The 21,548-nt window shown below is 41.1% G+C and overlaps 1 protein-coding gene across 1 annotated transcript; it reads right to left on the reverse strand.

Moving 5' to 3' along the window:
* Positions 1–1,252: 1,252 nt before the first annotated feature.
* Positions 1,253–3,765, reverse strand: LOC132094744 (G-protein coupled receptor 183-A). Its single transcript, XM_059499393.1, has 2 exons — positions 3,592–3,765; positions 1,253–2,616 (listed from the first exon to the last, which is right to left on the reverse strand). Exon 2 carries the CDS (start codon positions 2,597–2,599, stop codon positions 1,484–1,486), a length of 1,116 nt encoding a protein of 371 aa, XP_059355376.1. The 5' UTR covers positions 2,600–2,616; positions 3,592–3,765; the 3' UTR covers positions 1,253–1,483.
* Positions 3,766–21,548: the final 17,783 nt, after the last annotated feature.

The following is a 21,548-nucleotide window of genomic DNA, read 5'->3' on the forward strand; positions in this document are numbered from 1 at the left end:
CATGAATGTATTTAAAAAAAAAAATTATAGCGCCACCTGCTTTCAACAGGAAGTAACATGTTTTACTCTGTAACAAACTCCTCCTAAAGATTTAATGACATCATCATTATTATTATTATTATTATTTTTGTCTAATCTAAAGGTCTTTGTGATTGTTAAATTCTGAAGATCTCGAGTTTTGTTAAAGGGCATGTCCGTGGCAGCGTGACAAAGTTCAATGTTTCGCTATGGGAATAGAAGTTGTTCTAACTCAGCCATAAAATGTCTGATTTACCCCAAACTTCACAAGTTCAATAAGAGTCCAGGCCCGAACACATCTAAATGCCAATATTCCATCACAATTCCAATTCATCATAGTGCCACCTGCTGTTATCAGGAAGTGACTTGTTTTACATTAACTTAAACATGCAATGTCCAATCTGTACCAAACTTCACATATTTGGTAAGAGTCCCGGTCTGAAGACATCTAATGGCCAATATTTAGATATAATCAGAGGGCCACCTGTTGACAACATGATATGTCATGCTTTATACTAACTTAATTATACAATGTTCAATCTGCACCAAACTTCATATGTTTTATAAAAGTACTGGTCTGAAGACATCTACATGCCAATGTTCAGTTATAGACATAGCTCCACCAGCTGGCAGCAGGAAGTTTGGCACATTTAAATTACTTTGACCTATTCCTTTTATATTTGCCTCTTTAAATGCATATTGCTCACTGTTCCCAGTCTCTTTGAAGCCATCGAATGGCAGTGAGCCCGGATACGAAGACCCTTTCATCACTGCTTGCAGCTTTAATATTATTTGTGACGAGTGGGGCGGGGTCGAGAGACGTGGGAACAGGAGTGAGGCCGGTGGAGTGATTGGGAATGAGCGACACCTGCTCGACCCACCGGTCTCGAGTCCCACGGAGGAGATGGAGGGATATAAAACCGGAGCGACGACAGTGACAGACGAGAGAGGACCAGGCCTGGGTTTTAGTTTGTGTTTTAATTTTTATTTGTGCGCATCAGTCGTCCGTGAGGGGCTGACGCGCTGTTTTTCGGGAAGAAGGAGACGGGAACCGGCGGACAATCAAATTATATTTTAATAATCAAAATAAACACAAAACAGCGCGTCAGCCCCTCACAGACGACTGACGCGCTGTTTTGTATTTATTTTTATTATTAAAATTTCATTTGATTGTCCGCCGGTTCCCGCCTCCTTCTTCCCGATGATTATGAAGGTTTAATTAGTTACATTATTATTATTATTATTCAAAAGATCAATTAAAAAAAATTAAGAACAAATTCACTCAGATGAACTACAATATGTAGGACAAATGTGCAATAATCTTTAAACAGCAAAACAAAACATTAACAACCATCTGAAACAATAACTTGAACAGTGTGTAAAGTAATCCCGATGTAAGAAATTTGCTGTGATATTAAGTCTCATATAGACAGTGAACTGCGTTTGTTGTTGTTGTTGTTGTTTATTATTCAAAACCATTGCTGGTGCTCAACAGCACACTGCTCCTCTCTTTTTGAGTGCTTCTGGAGCTCATATGGAATTTGTCATTAGCAAACACGTCTTTGGAGGAGCCTTCAGGTGAGGTCCTAACCACGCTCGAGAAGGACATGCTCACATGTTTCCTGAGCAGTTTGAGTACCTTCTTCTTGTATCCCTTGCAGGCAAAGAAGTAGATGAAGGGATCCAGACACGAGTTAAGGTTCATTAAGCAGACAGTGATGTGAAGGGAGATCTGAAAGTCATGCAGTTCTGAGCAGTCTGGCTTATACCGCAGCTTTCTGATCATGTACTGCAGAAGGTCGACGTGGTAAGGGGTGTAGCACACCACAAACACAAGAATGACAGCGCAAATCACGCCGATGGCTTTGCGACTACGACCCGACTTCTCTGTCAGTTTATTAGACTTGGCCAGGAGGCGGAGCTTGGAACACAATGCAGAATAACACACCAGGATGGTGATCACAGGGATGCCGAAGCCAAGCACCACGGCACCGATGAGCATGACAGGCAGGTTGTCAATCTTCTCAAAGTTGGGATATTCCATACATGTTATGTGACCACTTTTTTCCACGTTCGTCATGGGCATCGACAACAAAGGCAGGGTCTGCATCAATACAAGGACCCATACGGCAGCACAGATGTACCGCACCTTCTGAACCTTTCGGAATCGGGAGAAGCGCAGCGGCAGCACCACTGCAATAAAACGGTCCACGCTCAAACAAGTCATGAAGTTGACACCGGCGTACATGTTGATGTAGAACAGCAGCGCCACGGCTTTGCACAAACCCTCCCCCATTGGCCAGTGGAACCCCTTGGCATAGTAAACCGTACGCAAGGGCAGAGCAAGCAAAAACAAGATGTCCGACACCACCAGGTTGGCAGAATACAGAGTTGTGGAGTTGATTTTTTTTAAATTAGGCCAGATGACATGCAATGCCAACACATTGCCTAGTAGACCCACAATGCAAATCAGAGAATACACTGTAGGCAGGAAATACTGTGCCCAGTCACGATGGTCATACAGGTTGGTACATGTGTCTGAGTCATTGTGGGTGGTGTTTGAATCTACTTCTATCTCCATGGGGTCAGTTATGAAATCTGCAAAAGGGAACACAGATACATTACTACAGAACTGAAAAAAAAATCTATCCATGCTTGAATCAGGTTACACATTGTTGTTTCACTAAGGAAATGTAAGCAGTTAGTGTCTTTTTTTGTAACTGCCATACAATGCAGGCAAAGGAAATGCCATTACCCACCTGTGGTTTCAAAGCACCTACCCCCATACTCACTGCTCACTATAACAACATTTTTATGAATGTTTCAAATTATTTTTACATGCTGTGATACCGCTGTGAATGGCAAAGGAAGTTTTAATCAATCATCAGTGCAAATGTGAAGACAGGAGGTCCAGATAAGCACTGCACTCCATTGGAGCAGCAAAAGGTGTTTCCTGTCAGTCCTACAACTGCCCAAATTCTGCACCCTCATAAAGACCTTGACTTCTAGAAAACCACTTCTGAGTAGAACACAGTTTTCTGTGATTAGGTAACAATGACTGTGCAATGGTTAGTATACTTCTGCAAAGCTTATGTCCACTTTTCGGATGTAAAAGAGATTGAGAAGAAACCGCATATTTTGTATATGCTGTTTTAGCATTTTGCAATCATTCAAAATTGCTTCACTGTAGAGTAGCAACCATGCAATGCATAGATTTGTAGTATGTTAATGAATCATCCATCTGCCAGCATGCTCATGCTCTATCACATGCTCTGAAGCAATGCAACAAACTAGAATGGATATTTCCTATCACCCTTCTATCTATCTAAATAAATTATTATTATAAAAATGAACACATTCATAATTAATAATATAAAAATTCAGCTTGAACATTATTTCACATATAATAACTGAAACAAGAACTGATCAAAACAGCTTCAAAATATACAAAATCTCCAAATTTCTACTGATCTGTTTCCTAGAGTATTGATGATTAAGTACTTTTTGTTTGATCCAGCAAAAGAGTTTCAATTAGTCCTTCACAAACATTATTATTAAAACATATGTACTTACCAACTTCTTGTGCCCCAGTTTTTGTGTCTGTGTTGTGTCAATTGGTCTGATCATTGCAGTGTGAAAAGTGGCACCTCCTGGTCTGGCATTGACCACGTTTTCTAACACACCCGACTGAGCACTGAAATACTCCACTCTGCTTTTGTAACCATACCAACAACATAATTTCCTGTATTTCTAAGCAAGAAATCTTTTTTTTTTTCTCAGTAGTTCTCTTCTGAGTGAGCACCTTTCACTGTCACATGTTAATTGCCTTCCTACACGTGTCCTCTGTGTTCAGCTCTGGTTTCAGAAGGATGAAACGCAAAAAGATTTTATAACCCTTGTTAAGGTTTACTTTAATAATTTAATTTGGATACTGAATTTGTGAGTAGAGAAAAAAGGATATTTATTTATTTATTTTAAACATATATTAATGTATTAATTAGTGGGGAAGAATCCAGCTTCCTTTATTATATAGTTTTAATTGTGAATTAGTATGGAAGAATTTAGTGGAAATTTTTCTTACGTTTTGATAAAATGTATTATTTTGATTCTTTATCATGCGGTTTGCAGTATTGTTGGGTGTGACAGTAGTTGTGAAAAGGCCCAGTTCTTCGTTCTATTGATAGAATTTGAAAATTACATCTGCAAGCTTTTGAAATACTTCCTGTTTTGTTTGAAACATCCTATTTGCACCTGTAGGCAACTACTCAAACAAGGTTTCGATTAATTAAAGAACACAAATGCCAGCTTTATAGCTGTACGTAACTACTGTAATTAAAGTTGAGAATACAAGCCGCATGCCATAATTTTTTTTCTTCACAATTTCTATTATATAAAGGTTGTATTTTCTCAGTAATACATAAAAAGTTGATGACAACACACAAAGACATACGCATTTTTTATTACATTCTTTTTCATGTTGTTTACAATATTTTCAAAGCTTTTCTACTTTTACTAAGCAGAAAATTAAAAGGTTATTTCCGGCTGCTCGCTGTCCCCACAGATACTATTCTATTAACTTGATAAAGATTTCCAATGCTCTTTAAATGTGTGCTATCAAAATTTGTAATTTCCATATATGCGAACACTCTATTGCATGAAAAGCTATGACTAATTCATTCCTGTGAAGTCACCTATTACCTAAATCTGAAGCACCCTTTTTTTTTCATGTGGTGTGACAATGTTCAGAACTTTTCCAGAATAACTGAGTTCTCCAATGCGGGGAGTCCCATTTTTTATGTTTGTGTGTGACTGGATAAGGTTAAATGTCAGTGTACATTTATGCACAAGAGCATGAAGGTCTCTGAAACATATGTGCTTTGTAAAAAATCACTGTTCTAACTTTGGTGATTTATTTAATTTAATTTTTTAAGCATATTTTGAATGTTCTGACACATTAAATGATGGCTTCAGTTTCTGCTATCTACAGATCGACCTCTGTTCAACTCTGGTATACACACCTGCTGCTTTTGCACACACGAGAAAAAACACATTTTTCAAATGTGTAAGCAATCATTTCTCACAACTAGGGTATGGCATACATAGCTGCTAACTATTTCCCGGTGGTGTTTTTCATGCACTTTAGGGTGGTTTTCACACCTGCTGTGGCCTCAGGAACCCTCTGTTTAAACTCTTCAACTTACAGAATGTCACTGGATTCTTGTTTTTATGTATACTGATTAATTTACATAAAATTATATTTGGTAATTTTAGCTTTCTGGAAGGTTGTTAAACACATCAATGGATGATCCATGAGCATTACACTTCACTGCACATTACTGCTGGAAGATTGTATTTGTCAAAAATGTGCTGTAAAGCTACTTTGGTCAAAGCACTCTACCTACTGTACATCACGTAGGGTTTCATGAATCTGTCTGTGTCTGAATGAATGAACTGGATGACTTGAGTCAAAGACATGGAAAAACAGACTGAATGTGTCTGCTTGGCTTCTAAATTAAGAGCTGGTGCTTTTAAAATCATATAGATTTGTTACTATTAGTTTCATATAAAACAATATGTCAAATCAAATATTTTATAATAAATTTCTCACTGCAATTTTGTCCCAACAATATAATTTGGGCCACAAACACCACAGAGATTGGAAGAATGGTAGCTGAAATTGTTTCATTTCTTAAGCACACTAGACAGAAGTTTCAGTTTTGACTCATAGCAAAAGAGGGCTCAGTTGTTTTAAGTGTCAGCAATGCACTTTTTTAACCAGACTTACCATCACAGAATCTTTCATTTGAAAAAACCTTCACCTTACCTCACTGTGATCTTTCAAAAAGATAATACAGACGATGATGATTCCTTTCTTGTAATTCAGTACAGTCTGTAATCAAATGTGACACAAATTGTCTACTTTCAGCATATCTGAGTTAAAGGTTAACTGGGCTGATTGGCAGCTGAGTCTGACTTTTTACTTGTTGGTAAGTAAAAGCGTGAAGCAGACGTTAGGAGTGTCAAGAACCTGTGAATTAATGTTGTTAAAAAGAGGAAATCTATATTTAAATCTATCTACTCCTTATTAGCACTGTGTTGGACTTCAGAACTGTCTCGGTTCTTCATAGCATAGACTCAACAGAGTACTGGAAACAGAGATTTTGGTCCATATTAACATGATAGCATAGCATAACATATTTGCTGCAGATTTGTCAGCTGTGCATCGCTATTGTAACTCTCCACCAAATGCTAAAGGTGCTCTACTCGATTGAGATCTAGTGACTATGGAAGCCATTTGAGTATATGTAGTGAACTCTAGGCCAATGGCATGCTCAAGAAAACAGTTTGAGATGACTTGAGTTTTGTAAAATGGTTAATTTTTCCTGCTGGAATAGCCATAACAAGATGCACACTTCGGTCATAAAGGGATGGGCATGATCAGCAACAATACTTAGGTATGCTGTGGCATTTAAACATTTTTCAATTGGTGCCAAGGCACCCAAATTGTGCCAAGAAAATATCCCTGACACCATTACACCACCACCAGCAGCCTGAACCGTTGATACAAGGCAGCATAGGTCCTTATTATCATGATGCTTTCGCCAAATTCTGACCCTACCATCTGAATTTTGCAGCAGAAATCAAGACTCATCAGCCCACGTAACCTTTTTTCAATTTACTGGTGTCCAGTTTTGGTGAGCCCATGCTCTTCTGCTTTTGTGTTTTACTGTTGGTTTTCAATCAGCTTGAAGCATTCTAGCCATTCACTTCTGACTGCTGCCATCAACTAATCATTTTCACCAACAGAATTGCCACTCACTGAATATTTTCTCATACGCAGTAACCCTAGATGTTTTTCTGTGAAATTCCCAGTAGATCAGCAGTTTCTGAAATACTCAGACTAGCTCGTCTGACAACAACAACCATGCTACGTTCAAAGTCACTTAAATCATCTTTATTCTCCATTCTGAAAACAATTAAGTGTGAAATTAAGTCGAACTCACCATGTATATGCCTTAATGTACTGAGTGTCTGCCAAGTGATTGGCTGAATAGATATTTCCATTGGCTAGCAGTTGAACAGGCAAACCAGTAAAGTGGCTGGTGAGTGTAGATGATTTGTATGCTGATTTTCTTTTTTAATATTTATCTTTTTGTATAGTACAGTACGTGTTTTGAAATTCATGCTTCATAAACTTGGTTCAAGAGACAGAGTGGTGCATGAATGTTGTGATGTTCGCAGTGGATGACGCTTTAGAATGCTGTCTTCTGCTGACATAGTGAGCAAAAAGGAGTTTGCGGGGGTTGTTTTCACACCTTTTTTTCTGGTTTCTTTGAACTGTTAAAAGTTGACAACTCTGAATGTTTTAGTACTTGCAAAACATTTTTAGTGACTTCATCTACTTATTTGGGGAAAATGTCCCTAAATCAGAAAAATGTATCACTATAAATAAATAATCACTTGTAAATATCATTGAATTAACATAAAAAGTAAAAAATATAACATAAAAAGCCCCTAAAAAGTCCTTATTATGAGTGGGAATCCCTGGATTTTCTCTGACCTCTGAGTTATAGCCATGTCAGTGAAAAAAAAAAAAAAATGACCATGGTGGATACAATGGATGCAGCATTTGTAGTTGATAGTAAATTTGTTGAAATTTATGAAATGACTACTTTTTATTTTATATTTCTTTCTTTTTTTATTGACAATAACCTGTATGCATTTAAATTTACAATGACATGTTAAGTTGCATGTATAAAATGCAATAGTATTTAATGTTAGAATATAAAAATTTAGTTTACATCATCCTCATAAATGTAATTAAAAACAATGCAACTGCATTTGTAAAAAGTACATCGACATTTTGCTTTGACCAAAGTGATTTGAATGCACTTAAAGAGATAGTTCCTCCCAGAATGAGAATGCTGTCATTATTTACTCACCCTCAAACAGCGGCAGAGCCAGGATGTTTTCATAGTGGTGGCCAGGGAGGGGCCAGCAACCAGTCTGGGGTTGCACAGAAATCTTCATTATATCAATATAAAAATGTGTTTGATTATAATGTACTGGATTGTTTTTGTGCCTAAAACACAACAAAGCACAATCAATTTCTATTTAAATCTAAATGAGATATTTGAGAATTAGATCAAGTAATGCTGAGTAAACATGACAATTTTTTTTAATTATTCCTCACCTCCAGGTATTTTAATAAAGAGACTCACTAAAACTTTATTGCTAAGTCAGCTTCTCAAAACTCCCAAATGCTTGCTTTCCAGTATAGCATACTAATGGATGAGATGCAGATAGTGATAAAAATGTGAAAAAGGCCAGAAGTCAACAGTACACATAAATGCCAGAATATAAAATGAGTTATTTATGCATTTAAATGGCATACTATTCACATGTTTTCTAGTATAAGTGCACTGTGCTCACATTTATCTGTGCATTAAATTACAAATAAAAATTGTAGATCAGAATGTGCCTTATTTTGTGATCTCGAATTACAGAATATTTTTTAGTAGGCCCACATGCATTTGAGAGACGTTCTTTTGTGCTGCATATACATGCACAGTTTGCAAGTTTAATCTCCTTTTTGATAATAGTAATGATTTAGCTGACGACAGAACAAGCTATGTATGCTCACGGGTTCTTGTGCAGGTTATTTATGATTAAGTGATATAGAGTATGCGCCACATATTTGCATACAGTTGAAGAGTGTGCGCCTAGAGCACATTAAAATGGCTAATGGAACTGGAAAGTGTATTTAACTGACATATATTCTAAAAACATCTCATCACACCGCAGTTCACAGTTGTTCTACTGAAGCTCATTTGGCTGCTGTAGCTTTTCCGCGCTCGTCTGACTTGCGCCTAATGCTGAGGCGAAGCTGAATTGCTTGTCTGATAATTCTTCCATTTGATATGATCATAAAGAGATAAGGGGGTCCTGCATCTTAATAAATGCATTTCTTGTTAAGTAAAAAAAAAAAGGAACTACAGTTTTGAGTGGTGGCTACAGCCACCCCTCGCTTCGCCATTGCCCTCAAATTGTTCTAAACCTGTGTGAATGTATTTATTTTTCTAAACATGAAAAAAGATATTGATCTCACGATGAAAATGTAACTGTGGGAACTTTTTTTGAAAGATGTGAAATATGTAGCGCCATGTACATTTAGTAGCATAATCATTGTGAAATATCCACTGAGTAGCATTAAAAGTGTGTTTTTTTTCGGACTATGATACATTTTATGTGACGCTGGAGTCACAGCAGTTCTGACATGAAATGACCATTGAGTGGTGCTATCCACCTTTTCTCTTCCCCTAAAAATGGATGCGGCTAGGGCTGTGAATCTTTGGGTAGGCAGCGATTCGATTTGATTCATGATTCGTAGGTTTTCGATTCGATTCAAGAATGGGTGCGTTCGACTTGAAGCTCGGCTACAGACAGCGATCGGCGAGAGTAGCCGCTTGCAGTCGGGGGCGGAGTTGAAAACTGACATGTCAAGCCGGACATCTTCAGCTCCTGAAAAAAAACACAGATTTGTTGCCATTATTGGAACTGAAATGCTTTGGCTAACCCGAAACACACATGATCATTGTCATGTGGTGAATCTGGCAAACCGTGAAACAGCTGTGTCGTCATCAGCGCTCCTGCAGCCGCTCTGGAGAAACTGCGGCGGCTGAGTCAGCCGGCTGCTCTCGAAACACTCTCGTGGTACTTTAATGCCACACGTGACAGTCATGTGGCGTTGGCGCCGTCTCAAGTCAGATAACATTTCTAACAGGCATGTGCTGCTTCAAGTCAGACTGCGATCGGTTTGCGCAATGCTGCGTGAAGTCGAACGCACCTATTGATTTTTGAAAATTTAGAAACGATTCAATTGGATTCGATTCACAATTAAATCTGATTCAATTCGATTATAACAATTCGATTCTGAACACTTTAAGTGCATTCACAGGATTATTTAAATAATCTCTTCTCCCAAATTCTTTAAATGCTTGAAATAAAATACCCATTGTTAGATGCTAGCTTAAAGGGTTAGTTAGCCAAAATAGCAAAATTATGTCATCAATAACTTACCCTCATGTTGTTCTAAACCCGTAAGACCTCCGTTTATCTTTGGAACACAGTTTAAGATATTTTGGATTTAGTCCAAGAACTCTAAGGCCCTCCAAAGCTGTGTGAACAGTCTACTGTCCATGTCCAGAAAGGTAAGAAAAACATCATCAAAGTAGTCCATGTGACATCAGAGGGTCAGTTAGAATTTTTTGAAGCATTGAAAATACATTTTGGTCCAAAATGGCAAAAACTATGACTATATTCAGCATTGTCTTCTCTTCCGTGTCTGTTGTGAGAGAGAGTTCAAAACAAAGCAGTTTGTGATATCTGGTTCGCGAACGAATCATTCGATGTAACCGGATCTTTTTGAACCAGTTCACCAAATGAATCGTTTTTAACGGTTTGCATCTCCAATACGAATTAATCCACACATGACTTAAGCTGTTAACTTTTTTAATGTGGCTGACACTCCCTCTGAGTTCAAACAAACCAATATCCCAGAGTAATTCATTTACTCAAACAGTACACTGACTAAACTGCTGTGAAGAGAGAAATGAAGATGACCCTGGTGCGCACTGGAGTACCGAACCCGAGACAACCTGGAGAAGGTAGTCTGAGTTCGATTGCTTCCGAACTGTGGCACGGTTTGCGTGAATGTGCAAGCAACACGGACTCGGGTGCGCACTTGTTCAGGAAGTAAAGTATCCCGCGCATGCGTAACACTGTCGATATCTTTAGGCTTGTTTGAGATGTGCCTTGCCTCGCCTGAAATGTATGCGAGAGTAGGCGGCAGCAGCATGAAGAGGAGTGAACAAAGCGCAGGCAAGCCGGACAGATCTCTCTTCTTGTAGTGGATAGGCTTGTTTGAGATGAGCAAAATCTGTGCAGAACTGATCACCGTTGATCACCGCGAGATGCATGCCGGTTAGAAAAGTGTCCGAGTTACGTCCGCCTTGCTCTGATGTCATGCTGGCGCATGTCAAAAATCTCTCGCGAGCGCAAGGTGCACGTGTCAGATTCTGCAGTCGGGCGCAGTTTGCTCATCTCAAACAATCAAACAAGCCTAGTGTGAAAGCAAACCAACGCTGCGGGCAGCGCCGGGCTCAGGCTCGGACCGCAGCAAACAAGCCCAGTGTAAAAACCCTCTTAGACACTGACATTTCTGCTCCATCCATGCAATAAATACGCAGCCTTCGACTGCTCAGGTAATGCCATTGGTAAGATGCAGAGAGTCATTGAAAAACTACAGAAAAGTAAAGCTACTTCAATTTAGTAGTACTGGTCACAAGTCCTAAGGAGAGATCACATCAGCTGCGTCAGAGACGAACGCGAGCAATCCTGTGACAGCTATTTTTAGTTGTACAGAACCGCTCATTTTGCTGCCTGATTTTGATACATTCCCCTTCTGTCTAGGGGTTTTTGAAGGGAAGTTGCAAAGAAAAAAGCATAAACAACAAAAAAATTCAAATAAAATAATAATAAAAAAAGACTTCCATCCTCTGTCCCAGACTGAAGATGACACAGACTCAGAAGTATACAAAGATGGAAATGTATTTACTAAATAAAAAGCACAATGAAGAAGCACATAAAATGATAGGGAGCAATAGCTCAGGAGAGAGCAAGGCCTGAAATAACAAACAAAACTATCTAATTTAGGGAGCAGCACTAACTTACCTCTAATATGCTGTTGCTTCAGGAACTTTCTGGAGAAATAGGACACAAGGTATTTGATTCCGTGAGCATCGTCCTGAATCAGGACTGCTTCAGCTCCCAAGGCGCTAGCATCCACCTGCAGTTTAAATTGTAGGTCAAAGTTAGGGGCAATCAGCACGGGAGCGTTACAGTGCAGTGCAGTGTTGGAAACTCAAAAGGGAAAGCCAGGAGACTATTGGGTATCTTCAGCAGGACTCTTTATTGAGAATGCACTACATGGCTAACTAAAGCAGTAATACTTTGTTGATTATATCCATTAAAGGGGGAGGGATACATTCAGTAGAGGTGGACACAATCTAACCCATAGCATGCAAATGAAGTAAAGGAATCAGCCCGACACTGGCATTTTCCCAACCTTGATCTCATCAGCATTACAGTGTCATTCAAATCCATAGGTGCTAGTCCAATCAGTCTGTTAGTATCACCAAACTGTCACATTATCTCACAGACAAAGGTACAGCTGTGCCATGAGCTTAAAAAGTCAAGTGGTCAGGAAGAGCATAAAACACAAAAGGTCATTATCTCAGAAACCTGGGCTTCCTGATTTGATCTTTTTAGAAATGTGAACCTTTTTTTTTACTTCAAATTGTAAAACACAATGTACATAACTTTTTCAGTTTATATACTATTACATTGGAACCTAGATTTAACATTTTACAAATTTGTATTCCACAGTTCCCCCTTTGAGAGTTTTAATAACTCTCACAAAATACAAATTTAGACAAAGTTCATTCATGTAAACTGTGATCATTACAGGCACATACCACTTGCTGTGTGTTGATTGTCTGTAGTGACAAATGGCATGTTGACACAGAAACAAACATGCAGCTAGGGTCCGTGTACTTCTTATGGGTAATAATCTTTTCTGGTTGGAACTGTCATTTCCCTGTGATGGGCGTGGGTCAGTTGTTGAATTAAACACTTAATACTGTGGACGCATAGATAGTACACCAGTAGGAAAAACAACAGCAGAATTTCTATTTACTTGATCCACAGCCAGGGGTTACCTAACAGGTTTCTGAACCATAAAGAATTGTCATCAGTCATCTGGTGTAATTTTGCTGAAAGATCAAGAATGTCTTGTTGAATTTTGTTCAAGTACTCTGTTGGATCCAGTAGCCAGGTGCAGCACTCAGGTCTGATAATGGTACATGCTCCCCCATGCATTGCAGAAAAGTAATCCAAGGCCACTCTGTTCTGTAAGATCATTATATTGTGTGAAGCGAGAGTGTTCATGATGTTATATCATTGGCCAGTTTCTGAACAGAATTCAATAAGCTTCTAACTTGATCAAGTGCCTGCATGACACCATAAGATGGGATTAATGTTCCAAGAGTTCTTGACCACCATGTTTGTGCACAAGTGAGTTCTGGAGTGCAGCCATCTTCTGTGTTTGTGGTAGGAGCTGAATCAGTTAAACGTGGAGTATTTTTACAGGTAAAGCATAGCCAAAACATGCCTGTTTGGAGAGGGATCCTGCACCATTGGTTCACATTAAATAGCTTAGGGAATGATCAAGTTTGCATAATACATACTTCCACATCCTCATTCTTTTGTTGTGTGGATGATGAAATTGCTGTCTTTAGTGACATTCAAATGCCATTTTAATTTTGAAACCACATGCAGCACTGGGAATTTTCCCCAAATCTTTAAGTCTAAGGAAAGCTGTTCAACACACCAACTTTATGTCATTGGTAAGAGTAAGTCATAACAGGTGAGGTTGACATCAAACTGCTGGACCTTAAACCTGGAGTGCAACATGGTGAGGCTTGAGGAGCAGTCACGTCATGAGATGTGCTTTGGTTATGTCATCTCTGTAGTGTCTGTGCATTTATTTGCAATCAAGTCAACGATATTGCTGTAGATGAAGTGACCCCAACTAAGCAAGCCAGAGGCGACAGCGGCAAGGAACCGAAACTCCATCAGTGACAGAATGGAGAAAAAAACCTTAGGAGAAACCAGGCTCAGTTGGGGGGTCAGTTCTCCTCTGACCAGTCGAAACCAGCAGTTCAATTCCAGGCTGCAGCAAAGTCAGATTGTGCAGAAGAATCATCTGTTTCCTGTGGTCTTGTCCTGGTGGTCATCTGAGACAAGGTCTTTACAGGGAATCTGTATTTGGGGCTCTAGTTGTCCTGGTCTCCGCTGTCTTTCAGGGATGTACAGGTCCTTTCTAGGTGCCGATCCACCATCTGGTCTGGATATGTACTGGATCCGGGTGACTGCAGTGACCCTCTGATCTGAATACAGACTGGATCTGGTGGCTACGGTGACCTCGGAATAAGAGAGAAACAGACTAATATTAGCGTAGATGCCATTCTTCTAATGATGTAGCATGTACATCGGGTGTTATGGGAAGTGTTCCCGGTTCCGGTTTACCTAATTAATGCAGCCTAAAAATCCTTTAACGGATTTGGATATTAAAAGCATATTAGTATGTTATGTGTAAGCCAGGTTAAAGAGATGGGTCTTTAATCTAGATTTAAACTGCAAGAGTCTGTCTGCCTCTTGAACAATGTTAGGTAGGTTATTCCAGAGTTTAGGTGCCAAATAGGAAAAGGATTTGCCGCCCGCAGTTGATTTTGATATTCTAGGTATTATCAAAGTGCCTGAGTTTTGAGAACGTAGCGGACATAGAGGATTATAATGTAAAAGAAACTCACTCAAATACTGAGGTGCTAAACCATTCAGGGCTTTATAAGTAATAAGCAATATTTTAAAATCTATACAATGTTTCATAGGGAGCCAGTTCAGTGTTGACAGGACCGGGCTAATATGGTCATACTTCCTGGTTCTAGTAAGAACTCTTACTGCTGCATTTTGTACTAGCTGTAGTTTGTTTACTAAGGCTGCAGAACAACCACCCACATATGGTGCGTATTGGTCTCAGGACAGCCATCAAGTGGTATCTGCACAGAGTAAGAAAGATAACAAACGATGACAGATCACCATTTGTTGTAAAAGACTGCAAACACTAGGGTTGTATCCTCTGTTCGATTTGAGTCTGCTATTGTTGTTTCTTATTTCCCTATTTCTTAATTCCCGCAACGCCTAAAGAACAGTGAGGTAAGGATGGACAAGTGGGTGGGAGAAGGCCTATGAGGGGGATCTTCACTGCAGGATTGGCACCCGAAGTCTGTTGCATTCAGTTCTTTCCTGGGCTCCTCACTGGTCTGTGTGTCCTATCCTATCCCTGTAGGTGGGTGAACAACTTTATAGTGTGAAACATGAGTCCAGGTTTTCCTTCCCTGACGAAACACAAAAGCTGCTGTAATCAACATCACGTTTTGTGTCTGTGGCACTTAGGCTCTAACAGCTTGTCTTTGAATGACTTTATCATGACCTCAGTTCTCTCTCTGGCACTCTGTACTGCCTTTGTGAGGTTTTCACAGTAAGTTATCAGGGCATCTGAGGCTTCATATCATATTCATATCATATTCATGTTCATGTTCATGTACATCAGCATTTCTAAGATAAATCACACTGGGCATCTCTATTGGGCATCCTGTAATAATCTCATGAGGGCTCAGTCCTTTTGCTCTGTTAGGTTAAGCTCTCCTACTACACAGTACTGCTGGCAGCACCTCAAACCATGGTACTCCTTTCTGATGCATTTTGCTTAGCCTGGTTTTGATAGTTCTGTTTTCTCGTTCAGCTTGTCCTGATGCTTGTGGCCTATAGGGGCAGTGAAGATTCCACTTAATTTTCAACATTTTAGACACTTCCTTTACTACCTGTCCTGTGAAGTGTGTACCTTGAGTCTATGCAATCTGGTAATCCCCATCTGGGAATGAAATCAGTGACAAAACATTTAGCAGTATGTGCAGCTGTAGCACACCCTCTTGGATAAGCTTCTAACCATCTAAAGAACTTGTCCAATACCAACAACACTTCAGTTTTTCCCTTACAAGGAGGCAATGATATGTAATCAACTTGCAGGTGATGAAATGGTCCTGGTGGAGCTGGAGTATGTGTTGCTGCTGGAGCTGCTGCTGGCACATCATTATTTATATGACATGTAACACATCTCTTGACCATTTTGGTGGCTACATTTCTGAATTTTGGATTTCCCCATTGATTTAAGAACCTCTGATTCATCGTTGCTGGACCACTGTGACCCAAATTGTGTATTTGTTGAGCCAAATATGGCAGCAGAGATTCTGGAGCTGTAAAAATTATCTGGAAGACGACCTGAAGCTACAACTTCAGTGGTGGAAGTTACTTCATAACCTACTCGTCTGTTACCCTCATTGACTTGAGCTGAACCATCAAAAAAAAAAAAAAACACTCAAATTCTGCATTCTCTATGGGAGTTTCTGTTATTTCACTTGTAGCTGTGTGTGTATGCATAACACAATCGTGACTTATTTCACCTTCATCTTTTATCAAAACTTCAGTCATTGCAGACATCATCATACATGAGGTTTGTTACTGGCGCACACTGTAAAACGATTTTCGGGGCTGTGAGGGATGTTAACAAATTTCCTCAACGAGAGGGGGTGACAGAAGTGACTTTTGAGAAGAAGAATTGTACTGTTGCCCAGTGGGCCAAAGTCCTCTTTTCAGATAAGAGCAAATTTTATATTTCATTTGGAAACCAGGGTTCTAGAGTCTAGAGGAAGGGTGGAGAAGTTCATAGCCAAGTTGCTTGAAGTCCAGTGTTAAATTTCCACAGTTTGTGATGATTTTGGGTGCAATGTCATCTGCTGTTGTTGGTCCATTGTGTTTTTTGAAAACCAAAGTCACTGCGCCCGTTTACCAAGAAATCAGTGACTTTGGAGCACTTCATGCTTCCTTCTGCTGACCAGCTTTTTAAAGATTCTGATTTCATTTTCCACCAGGATTTGACACCTGCCCACACTGCCAAAAGCACCAAAAGTTGGTTAAATGACAATGGTGTTGGTTTGCTTGACTGGCCAGCAAACTCACCAGACCTAAACCCCAGAGAGAATCTATGGGCTATTGTCAAGAGGAAAATTAGAAACAAGAGACCAAAAAATGCAGATGAGCTGAAAGCCACTGTCAAAGAAACCTGGGCTTCCATACCACCTCAGCAGTGGCACAAACTGATCACCTCCATGCCACGCCAAATTGAGGCAGTAATTAAGGCAAAAGGAGCCACTACCAAGTACTGAGTACATGTACAGTAAATGAACATACTTTCCAGTATGTTCAATATTTTTTATTGGTCTTATGAAGAATTCTAATTGGTTGAGAAAGTGAATTGGTGGGTTTTTGTTAAATGTGAGCCAAAATTATCACAATTAAAAGAACCAAAGACTTTAACTACTTCAGTCTGTGTGAACTGAATTTATTTAATTCACAAGTTTCACAATTTGAGTTGAATTACTGAAATAAACTTTTCCACAACACTCTAATTTATTGAGATGCACCTGTACTCCCCTCTTCGTCTCAGAGAGTGAGAGAGGGGGAGAGAGAGGCATCAAACACAACACAGGGCACACAACCAAGCCCACACATTTGGTAAACCAGAAAATAACAACAATAATAACAATATGTCCAAGGACATAACATTTACCCATATTATTTGAATGTGTTACAAGCACACTGGTTTATAATGCAAATAGTTTTATCCTTTAACTGCACTATGATATTCTTCTCAAAAATAAGAATATCAAAATAAGAATATCATATGAAGAAAAAGGTGGAAAACTCAAATCCTCTGACATTTAAAAATACCATACATCTAAACCTACTAGATAGTATGATCAAAAGTGAATGTGCCATGAAAACAAAGTCGCAAGCATACCATTTTAGCTACTTTTCTGATCTCGAAATCTTCAAGCCCTTTCATCGAAAGTCATGTTTTTCCACAGAATTAATTCCCAAGGATTCTGCATTCGTAAGTCTAGTTATGTGCCATCTAAGCTACCCAGCAATCTTATTACTGTACATCCAGAAAGTGAAACATATGGAGCTGTAATCATAACTGTTTAGGAAAATGATTGCAAGTGCTCTGTTTTTACCACCTCTGGTGTTCATTTCTGTTGAACTGCAGTGATATTATACTTATTGGTATGTATTGCTTGTTTTACGAAAAAGTTTCCACAGGTTTGAATTAGATTCTCCCTTTGACGTCTATAGTATTTTTTTTATCCGTACTATGGAAGTGAAAGGGGACCATCACCTAATGTGGACTGGAGAAGATGAAGCTCTCGACAACACACATGGGAGATTGAAGTGGAAATGAAGAAAATGTGTACAATAGTCATTATATTATATAAAAATTGTTACATTATATAAAAATTCATGTGAATTCAGAAAATTACAGTTGAACCACTGAAGAAACAGACTACTGTAGTATGATGTTTTGCTACCTTTCTGGTCTTTCAAAGTGAATGTTGCTTAGGCTGTCAGTGGAGGGACAGAAAACTCTTGGATTTCATTTAAAATATTGTCAGTTGTGTTCTCAAACCTGTTCTGGAGGCCCCTGTTCTGCCCTGCACCTTTTTTTAGGTCTCTCTTATCTAACACACCTGATTCCACTCATCAGCTCATTAGTAGAGACTGCTAGAACTAAACTGGGTGTGTCTGATTAGGGAGAAATACAAAATGTGCATGACAGGGTATTTATTTATTTATTTATTTATTTTGAACTAGCGTCTTAATTATGACTTACCAACTCGTAAATACAAACTTTCCAGGAAGTCTTGAATGCACAATAAGTCTACACAAATAACATAACATTCATAATATGAACACATTATGTACACTATCAACAATTCAGGATGAAAATATTTGAAGAAGTCTTAAGCAAATTGAGGTATAAACTCTTGAGCACAAAAAAATGGTGGCAAAGTTTAGATTGCAACACACCAGCAGGAAGTTATGGCTTGTGGTAAGGATGCTTTTGCTGACTTCACAGAACTGAGTGTTGGGTTAGCTGGCAAACAAAGACATGTTTATCAACGTATCCAGATACTACAGTGATACCATTTTGTGAAAACAGAGAACTTGATCTTTTGGTGTCATTCACAGATAGCCTGCAAGATAAAGTTGTTTGTTTGTGCCAGCGTTGTTAGAAATCCATTTGGAAATGTTCACATATCTCCCCTGACTGTGTTTTAATTTCATACTTTGGAAACACAGTTCCATGAAAGTTTGGTCAAGGTGGTCATCAGTAAAGTTTTCTACATATGGGTTGGTGGCATTGCCATTGTTTGTCATGTGGTTGTCATGGCAGGGAGATCATATCATCTTGTCATACGCATTCAGGAAATGACCGTTTAACTGAGTGTTTCTACTGACTATTTTTTTTTTTTTGGTAGCTTCCTGCCAAACAGGCTAGTAAGTGCCATCCACATTGCCCACGAGGAGGGCTTCCCCAACTTGTAGCTTGAACTAAATTCAGAAGAGCATGGTAATCTTGCTTTTTCTGTTTTGATTCCTCATCTTGGTTCTCTTACGAGAGCTCTCTCGTACTGCGTCTTAGCTAAGACGCTATGGGAAAAGTCTCTTTTCACGAAATACTGAAGCAAAAAATTATCCTTAATTTTGTATTTTTGTAAAGCGCATTTGCAGCAGTACACAGCCATAGGCGAGACGGCTCGTTCGCTCATTGGCTTGTTCTGCGGCAACTGCACAGCCTATCGAGCTCAGGCTGATGCAACATCAGACCAATAAGGGCGCTTCGAAATGGGTGTGGCCCAACCTATAAAAGGAGCTCGAAAAGGCTGACTCACCTGATTTTTCATCTCTTCAGCGAAGCTCACGCATCGCTGGATCACGAGGAAGCAAGCGCCGTCTGGAAGAGCATATCAGCAGGACGAGCCATCCTGAAGCCGCTGGCATCGCCGCCTTCCACTGCCGTTCCTGCTGCGCTATCCGGCGCCCATATCCTTTACATCCTTGTTCTGTTATATCCTGTGTGTGTGTTCGCCCTGCGACGCACATTCACAAAAGAGCTGCGTCTTTTTAAAGATGCCCTCATGCGGCTCATGCAGAGCCCCGCTCAGCGAAGGAGATCGTCACGTCATCTGCGTCTCCTGTCTGGGTGAGGACCATGCAGCGCTCGCACTCGCTGACGGCGGATGCCCTCATTGCGAGTTGATGCCCATGGTGACTCTGAGGACTCGCCTGGCATCCTTCTCGAAGCCTGCATCATCCGCTGCGCCGCAGGCCGTAAGAAGCGCCGCTCGCAGCGACTACCAGAACCGCTTCCAGCTCGGCCGAGCTCGCCGGTTCCCTCCGCTTCGCCGGTCTCCCCTGCATCGCTTCCCGATGCTCAGCGTCCACTGCTTGCCGACGCGTCATCTGAGGAAGTGGATCTCAGGCCCGCGTCGGAGGAAGAAGACACGTGCTCTCTGCTTGCTTCGGGCAGTGAGGGTTGGGCGAGCTCCCTGGATCTCGCGCCCGCTGCTCAGAGGCCCAGCAGACGGGGGGATATCGATAAGGAGCTGATGCGTGTACTCTCGTTCGCCGCGGCGAGCCTCGGGCTCGAGTGGTCTGCACCAGCGCCCCCTTCACGTTCCCGGCTGGATGGTAGCTATCTTCCGGATGAGCGCTCTTCCTCAAGCTCGAAGCACGCCCCTTTTCTTCCTGAGCTTCACGAAGAAGTGGCGAAGGCTTGGGACGCTCCATTCTCGGCGAGAATCCGCTCACCTGTTTCGCCAGCATTCTTCACACTGGACGGTGCTAAGAACAGAGGCTACCTGTCACTTCCGCCGGTGGAACAGGCTATAGCAGCGCACCTTTGCCCGCCCTCTGCTGGACGGCGGACTAAGGCGGCGTTACCATCCAAAGCCTGCCGCATGACGTCATCGCTGCTCGCACAGATATTCTCTGCTGCTGGGCAGGCTGCGTCTGCGTTACACACTATGGCTACGCTACAGATCTTCCAGGGCGATCTTCTCCGCAAGCTGGATGAGATGGGACCTGAAGCGATCTGTCTCGCGGATCTGAGGAGTGCTTCGGATCTCTCCCTTCGCGCTACTAAGTCCGCTGCACAGGCCATGGGACGGGTTATGGCTTCCGCTACGGTGGCTGAGAGGCATTTGTGGCTGACCCTTTCTGACATCAAGGAGTCTGAGCGCGCTGCGTTCCTTGACGCGCCGCTAACTCCTGCCGGCCTCTTCGGATCTTCCGTCAACGAGTTTGTGGAGAGATTCGCCGAGGACCAGAAAGCTTCGCAGGCGTTCAAGCACTTCTTGCCGAAGCGCTCCAGTTCGAGTTCCGCTGCGGCTGAGCTCTCACCCAAGCGCGCCGCTGTTGCAGTTCCAAGAGTTGTGACTGCCTCAGTGTCTTCTGCAATGCGCAAGCCTGCACGAGTGCCCGCTTGCCTGCACACAAAAGCCGTTATCCCGGCTACCCAGATGTTTCACAAAAAGAGTGTTTTTTCTGGTGTTCCGGCCACGGCCGATGGTGCTATAAATGTTGTGACGATGCCCACTCCTCAGTGCCCATCTCCACATGTAAGCACAGCCCTGCACACAGGGCCTGCGCCCATAATGTCGACTCAAGTCGGTCGCGCACACTGCATAGTAAACGTGCCCACCTCTCAGTGCCCACAATTACTATGTCACACGCGTCATGTGGTTTCTGTAAAAACGAAACCCGTGCACGCTCGTCCGGCCACGGCCGATGGTGCTATAAATGCAGTGACGATGCCCACTACCCAGTGCCCATCTCCACATGTAAGCACAGCCCTGCACACAGTTGTGGTCCCTCCATGTATGGGCACTCAACGGTTACCCGCTGATCTCGCAGTGGGAGTGCTAAATACCATCACTCAGGCTAGAGCT

The sequence above is a fragment of the Carassius carassius genome, chromosome 19 (genome assembly GCF_963082965.1).
Source record: "Carassius carassius chromosome 19, fCarCar2.1, whole genome shotgun sequence".
NCBI classification, from domain to species: Eukaryota; Metazoa; Chordata; class Actinopteri; order Cypriniformes; family Cyprinidae; genus Carassius; species Carassius carassius.

What these genes read in the sequence shown, in the direction of transcription:
- LOC132094744 (XM_059499393.1), bottom strand. Translation starts at nt 2,599, where the DNA reads ATGGAGATAGAAGTAGATTCAAACACCACCCACAATGACTCAGACACA.